Source organism: Apis dorsata, unplaced genomic scaffold (assembly GCF_000469605.1).
Source record: "Apis dorsata unplaced genomic scaffold, Apis dorsata 1.3 scaffold_1161, whole genome shotgun sequence".
Lineage (NCBI taxonomy): Eukaryota > Metazoa > Arthropoda > Insecta > Hymenoptera > Apidae > Apis > Apis dorsata.
In genome coordinates, this window is record NW_006264258.1 from 9,858 (window position 1) to 18,060 (window position 8,203).

Here is an 8,203-nt window from a genome sequence, read left to right on the forward strand (position 1 = left end):
TGAAATAATGAACTATTTTATAATAAAAAAATTTTAAATTGACATAGATGAAAAATAAATTTTGTAGTTTATCCACTTTTAAATGCAGGCACATCGCCACTTAGGCCTTGGCTTGGCCTAGAACACGTCAACAAAGCGCCAAAGCGCTCTCGTATCAACTACCTCGAAAAGGCCATTAAAATTTACAATTAAATTTTCATCATACGAAAAAGAATAAAATTAGGCAGCCACTCATATAATTTATACGACTCTATAGTAAGAAAGCAACGTCTGATATACGATGGTTGGAAATGCGTTTGTATTCGGTTCTTCAGCCAGATAGTACACAGTTTTAATATTATGATCATGTTAACGAAAGGTAAATTTACGCTTTGTATACGATGGATTAAGAGACTGTAATGACCCTGCAATGATACTTTATGCATCATGGAAGTTCTCCCTTTCGAATCGACAGGGATTTTACGTAATGGCTGGATCGATGGTACTACATTGATTCCACTATGCCTCCAACAATGGATTAGACACTTCTCTCTACGAAATCAATTTTTATGTTTGTAAATATTTTGCTGATCAATGGCAATTATTTAACAAATATTTTTGAAAACATTGTTTTCATTATATTCGAATCTATCAAGAACAAGAATTTATTTAAACGCATATTTTAGTACTAAATAAAGAAATACGGATAACAACTGCAGAATGAAGAAAACTCGTATCAGGAAACAAAAAGGTATTTATAAATATAGCGTACTACTTCTGTACAGTACATTTTTTCTCGAAATTTTAGTTATTTGATCCTGCCACGTAAAATCTTTGTAATTGAATATAACAAGATCCAAAGAAACACTATGTACTGTTCTTCGTGATGTAATATTTAATACCCATAATCAGAAAAAAATTGTCTATATATACTCGTTTTATATCACATTCAGGATGTTTGAAACGCAAACTTATAATTAATATTGTAATCTTACATTCTATATATTTCTTTGCAAAATAATAAATATTAATTAAAATTTTACATCATTTCTTAATGCATTTTTATATATAAAATATAATTTAATTAAACTTTAATTGTAGAATGATATAATTAAATTATATATTTCTTAGCAAAATTATTATGACAAAATATCCACAAAATAATTTCTAAAATTTCTGGATTGTCTTCCAAACATCCTGAAATTTTTTGTTTGAATATTCTTTGTGTGTTTTATGCGTATATATATTTTATTGAGATTCTATGAAATTTTGCAAATATGTAATAATAGATTAACATTAATAACGAAATAATCTCAATTACAATATCAGAAAAAAAAAAGGAAAAACACATTGAATATAGCAAATTCATCACGATTTAAGCAAATTATATAGAATATATTAGAAGATAAAAATTATTTAAAAAGAAGGGTCATTTCACAATTTCATTAATCAAGCTTTTTTTTGTTTTATTAATTATTTCATAATTTTGTTCTTTTATTTTTTATTCACTGCATACACTTTACGCGATAACTTGCCACGATATTATTACAAGATTTCTTATTATTTATGGATCATCTTTTATTCAACATTTTCTCCTGTCTGTAACTGTGATTAAAGTCTTTCTTCGAGACGTTTTAATTCATGGCTCCACAATACCTAAGAATGTTACTAAATATTGAGAGAAGATGGAGCGATTTATTCAATTTATTTAATAAATAAATTTTTTTCTAAGAGTTTAGTTTATTATAGTTATTTAAAAAAAAAGAAAGAATTTTAGAAGTTCAATACAAAACTCTTAAAATATATCAAGTTGATGATTTTAATTCAAGTTAATTAGTTAGTCTATTAGAATAATTGCTACAACACAATTGGAACGATAATTTATATTGATATATTATATAATTTAAAGAAATGTATTAAATGTAGCTCTTATGAGTATGTTATTATTCTGATGATGCCACGTTTTTTAAAGCGCATTTCAACATCGACGAATAATTACTATAAATTGATAATAAATAAGAAATTTATGCGATGTGCAGTAATATTTATGAAGACTGGACATGCTAATTGTGAAGATTGCAATATTTTGTAAACCCAAACGTGATTGTACAGCTAGTTTGACTAACTACAGCCGTAATTTTAATCATGTATATGCTTTCATATGTTTCATTGTAAACATTCAACTGCAGTTGATTATTTTTGTTCTTCAAAATAATTTTAATATATATCCTATTAAAAATTTAGAATTTCTGCAATTATTTTATTATGTGGTTTTGAACAAATTCAAATTTTCTTTGTTCTTTTTTTCTTCTTTTAACTCATAAAATTGTTAATCATGGAAAGATAAAATACTAAAGAAATATTAAATAATTTTTAGAATTGAGAAAATTAATAATTTCATTTCTGTAATTAAATTATGTATGAAAATCATTCTGATTCTTTTTAATGATAATTTTTTTGATTTGCTTTTTTGATAAAAGCAATGCAGAAGTTTCGATTGAAGGAATAGCGTGTCTATATATATATATAATATATATATATATATATATTATATATATATATATNCATATGTATATTAATTGTATACATATACATTTTATTGTTACGTTCCTCAATGAATACTAACAGTAATGATGATTTCGAAGTTGAAGATAGATGAATATCACTTGTGACAATGTTAATAGTAACTATGTATTTTTTGCACTAAATCATATAAAAATTATATTGGAAGAAAATTATTTAAGTTATTGTATTATAAAATAATAAAAAAAAAGAAAACAAAAATATATCAGATTTACATATAATAATCCGCAAAAAATGCACTTCTAATACATGATATGATGCTTGTAATTAATTGTAATGCATTTCTGTTTCTGTACAGCTAATATTGTAGCAGCTGCTCAATTGCGATTGTAAAATTTATCAATAATTTTTCAATAATTTTTTTCTAAGCAAATAAAAAGCAGAATAAAGAAAACTACGAAATGCGTAAACAAAAGAAAAGATAGTTGATAATAAATAGAATAAAATGAATGTTTTACGATTTTAATCGATTATCTTATTTGACAACAATGTCATATATTTTAATTTCTGTTAATACATTTATGTTAATATTATTTTATTTTTAAGAATTCAAATTACATTTAATATTATAAATTGTTATTAAAATATTAATTCATGTAAAAATATAAATTTAAACTATGTAGTAATACTAAATATAAAATCGAATAGGAATATATTACAAGAAAAATTTATTCTTGAAAACTTTTACACTTGTATATAATTAAATTGATTTAAAAAAAAAAAATACAAAAAATATAAGTAGGCCAAGAAACAAAGAACTAAATATTTTTTTATCTATCTTTCCAAATTAGTAATTCAAATTATTTGTTATTTATACAAATTTATATGTTTAAAAGATATTTTAAATTTAAAAAAAAATTATATTTTAGATTTAATAATTTAATAATTTATAAGAAAGTACATTTGCTATATTAATTAAAATATGTTAGATAAATGTAATATTTAAACAATATCAAAAATTGTAAAATATGATTTTTTATTATTTAATTCCAAAATATTTTTTATTATATAATTTACAAAACATATAGTAGGAGTTTATATAATATGATATAGAAGAAATTAATGAAATTTAAATGTAAACAATGATTTGAAATAATTTTTTTGAAAAAGATTTTTTAAACAAAATTTTTCATGTTACATAATTAATATTATTTTTGAAATTATTAATTTTTATATATTTTCTTTAATTAATAGTAAACTCAAATAATAATATATTCAAAATTAAAATAGAATTTTAATTATTGAATATTTAATTTTTAATTTTTGTAATGAAATAATTTCTTGTTTAATGTTAAAATAGTTAATTTACTTTAACTTATCATCAATTAATATAATCTATATTTGCAATTTAATAATTACATATGAGTGTTAATATTGTATATTTTATTCATATCACTACTATTTGATTGTAGTTATAATATGTTAGTTATAATATTTGATATTAAAATAAAAATTATCATAATCATTATAATTATATAATATTATAATATTTATTATTAATATTATTATATAATGTTATATTTATAATTATCATTCCTTACAGATTATTAAACATTATATTATAATATAATTACTGTTATTAGAACAAATTTTTACTATATTTTTGAAAAATATATAAGATATATATATATATATATATAAAGATATATAATGTAAATATTTTTCATCAAATTTTGTAATTCAATATTATTTTATTATTACTTATTTTTTTATACATTCCTGTCAAATATTTTAAATTCATTCAACTTTTAATTTTAAAAATTTGTTAAAAAAAAATATAAAAATTTATTTTAATGAAATATTTTTTACTTTTACACTATTATTTTTTTTTCTTTTTCATTTATCTTCTAATAGTTATTATAATAAATGAAAGGAAAAATTATAAAATGTTAATATATTTGTGAAACATATTTGAAAAATTGATTTTAGAAACCAAAAGAAACACAAAAATTAGTATATAAAAATATCAGAAGTTTATTTTTTTAGTTATAAACAATTTAAGTTAAATGAAGAATCAAATAAAATTGTCTTATTTTATTATGTATCTCATTTTTACTTACATTTATATTTATCTCATTTTTATTTATATTTATTTCATTTTTATTTATTTGTCTCATTTCATTTAATTTCAATTGATTATAATTTAATAAATCAATTTTATAAATCAGTTTTTATATTTGTTTTGGAATAAAATTATGCTTTAAAAATATCTCGCAAATATATTAATATTTTGTGATAACATTTAATTTTTTTAAGTTTTTTTATTACAATTTTTTTATAATTTTTAAATTTTTTATAATTTTTTTATTAAGAAGCCAATAAGTTCGAAAATAATAATAATAATATAAAAAAATAAAAAAAAATACTATATATGAATAAGATTAATATATATATCATAATAAAAATTAATTCATAAAAAATATGAAAGAATGAAAATTATAGCCAATGAATGTTTATTACAAAATAAGTGTCTTAATTTCTTTAAATAAGTTGTTAAATTTTTATATTTTAATCTTTTTATATGACTATTTTATATTTGAAATGAATATTAATAATTTATAATATTGATTTAATTATGAAATAATAATTATATCTTAAAAATTTCGTAAGGAATGTTATATTAATTTTCTGATTATTATAATTATTTGACAAATTTTCATTAGAAAATAAGTAAAAAAATTAGAATATTATCAATAGACATTTACATTTTATATAATGTAATAAAAAAAAAAAATCTCGATAAAAGTAAGTTAATGGTACTTGATCAGTGAGAATATAATGTGTATACTGTAGTTTTATATATAATCGAAGAAAATATGAGAGTGAACTACTTACTTTCAAACAAGTGGTATTGCTATAGTAAAATTACAAAAGTTATTATTGTAAATTCTTATTAATTGAAAATTTAAAATAGAGTAAGTTGCATTGTGATGCAGTGAAACATTTCCAATTGAATAATTAAAAAGTGGAATTAAATTATCAAAAATATATTGATAGACGATTATAGCAGAAAATTTCTAGATCTGTAACATATTTTTAATAGGGAATATTCTGGTAGGAAGTCTAATTATATAATTTCATAACATCTGTTGTATTAAAATATTTTTATGTGCGGATTATAATCTTTTTTTTTATTTTCAAAAATATTAATGATTTTCATTTTTAAAAATGAATTGAAGAAAAGTATTTAAATGAATTACAAAAAAATGACATAATTATTTAAAATTTAATAATACTTATGTATATTCAATATTTTTATTATATTAGATATAATATTAGATATTATTTTTTTTAATTTTTTTATATAACAATAATTATTAAATAATTATATTTATTATATAATTGATTAAAAAAAAATTTTTATACATTTATATAAACTAATTTTTAAATGTTTCTAACTATTATAAATTAAATTAATTTTGATATTGAATTGAAATGAAAATATTTGAAATTACATTTGAAATTTACGCGCGTGTACATGATGGATATCAACAGAAATGTTGTTGATTTAAAACTTTTCAATTTTTAGGTTAGACAATACGATTACATATTATTAAATACATAGTTTTAACGAATATATTATATAAAATATAATAAATTTCTAGTTCATATACATATAATAAAGAATAAAAGTATTCATATATTTTAAAATAGGATAATTTTTTTATTGAATCAAATGATTTAAATTTTTTTGAAATGTTAGAAGAATTAGTTTGTTTACTAAATAATGTGTAAAAAAAATAAATTTAAATAATAATAATAAAAATTAAAATTAAATAATAATAATGTGTATTAAATTAATATAAATTAAATTGTTATTGTGTATATAGATGAAATTGTGAAGAAAAAAAGTAAAGATCATGATTTTTAATTTTTTTATTTGAATTTATTAATCTAAAACATGCCTTTTATAAATTTAAATTACAATCAGTAATTTTTTCAACAAAAATTTGTATACTTTAAAAAATTCAATTTTAATAAAAATTTCTATATATTTTAATAAAAATTTTAATAAAAATTTGTATATATAGAATATAATATATTATACATAATATATAATATACATAATAAAAATATAATTATTTTTTCCGAACATCTCTTCAATCAATTCAAATCAATTAAATTTATATATATTTTTTCATATTTTGCATAAAAATATTTCTTATAATAGTATAATAGAATATTAAAATCCAAATATTGTTCAAATATTTTAATATAATTCAAAATTTTGTTTTTGATTTTATTATAAAATTATATTTTCAAAAAATGAAATAATAAAATTTAAAAATAACTTTATAAAATAACTTTAAAAATTGATTTCATTTTCTTGAAGTGATATTTCATTTAAAAAAAATTGTTGCATATATAACATTATGGTCTATATACACAATATAAAACAAAAATATTGGTGATATATAATATTTTTGATAACATAAATTATTAATTGAATTTGCGTAAGATGTATAAAAATTTTTGTGACTGATTGTATATATACACATAAAGTTTCATCGAAATCGATAAATGCATAAAAAGCTAAAGATATCGAAAAATAATAAATTTTTTTAAATTTATTATAATTATAAGCTGAAAATCGTGAAAAATTGCGAATTTGAGAATTTTCGATCGTGTGTATAACTCATAATAATATTAATAGATTTTAATAAAATTTTGTGCATATAATTTTTTTAAATTTATAAAATTTATAAAAAAGTATAAAAATATAAAATTTTCATTATAGATTCAGATAAAAAAATTAAAAATTAAAAATCATAATTTTTATTTTTTTTTTCACAATTTCATCTAATAGCAATTTATAAATTTTTTTTTTATATATTTATTAAATTAATCTTTATTATTTATATTTAATATTTTAAAAAAATTCAAATCATTTGGTTTAATTTTTAAAAAATTATTTCATTTTAAAAAATGTATGAATATTTTTTTTCTCATTATATGTATTTCATGAGTTTTTATATGTGATTTAAGAAAATGGCTCTAATTATGACTATGAATTGGTCGAATATAAATCAACGTTGTTTTCGATTGGTTAAAAATTGGTTAATCACTCGAACAAAACATATAAAAGGTCATGCTATTCAAGAATACATATCAGAAGTCTTTCGCAGCGTTTCGAATCTCAACGTATATTTTTCAACCACCTGTTGCACATCAAAACTTGTAAGTGATTTTATAAATTATTTATTGTTAAAAATAATTTTTTTCATGTAGTTAATAGTAATAAAACAAATTCAACAAATTTTATATATATTTTTAGATAGGTCATATATTAATTTTTTTAATTTATTAGAATTATATTATATTGTTTAGAATTATTATATTATTGTTTATATATTTATGTATATTTATGTATATTTTTGTATTAATCTATATATAATTTTAATGTTTTTAATAATATAAACAATTTATATTTAATTTTTGTTATTTTATTATTCTGATAAATAATATAAATTATTTAATTAATTAATTAATACAATATGTGAAGTTTTAATATTTATATTTTAATTTTTAATATACAAGTAATTTTAATATATAAGTTTTTATATATCTTCTTTTCTTCTTTTTGATTAAAATAGAAATATATATTACGTATTAATTAAATTATAAGAAATTTTTAATTAAA

General features: G+C 17.8%; 2 protein-coding genes across 6 annotated transcripts in view; both read left to right on the top strand.

Annotated features, from left to right (window-relative positions):
• Positions 1 to 2,763, top strand: part of LOC102680458 (ubiquitin carboxyl-terminal hydrolase 7) — a 12,194-nt gene extending 9,431 nt beyond the window's left edge. For 2 of the 4 annotated variants that reach the window (XM_006624840.2, XM_006624841.2), the window contains exon 16: positions 89 to 2,763. In XM_006624840.2, coding sequence (XP_006624903.1) covers positions 89 to 192 — 104 coding nt within the window. In that variant the 3' untranslated portion in view covers positions 193 to 2,763. Of the gene's footprint in view, positions 1 to 67 lie in introns of all 4 variants that reach the window. The other 2 variants (XR_422906.2, XR_422907.2) reach the window with 2 other exon arrangements.
• Positions 2,764 to 7,548: 4,785 nt separating this feature from the next.
• LOC102680229 (serine hydroxymethyltransferase, cytosolic) overlaps positions 7,549 to 8,203 on the top strand; it is a 3,630-nt gene continuing 2,975 nt past the window's right edge. The window contains exon 1 of one of the 2 annotated variants that reach the window (XM_006624838.2): positions 7,549 to 7,740. In XM_006624838.2, coding sequence (XP_006624901.1) covers positions 7,552 to 7,740 — 189 coding nt within the window. In that variant the 5' untranslated portion in view covers positions 7,549 to 7,551. The remainder of the gene's footprint in view (positions 7,741 to 8,203) is intronic. The other variant, XM_006624839.2, reaches the window with a different exon arrangement.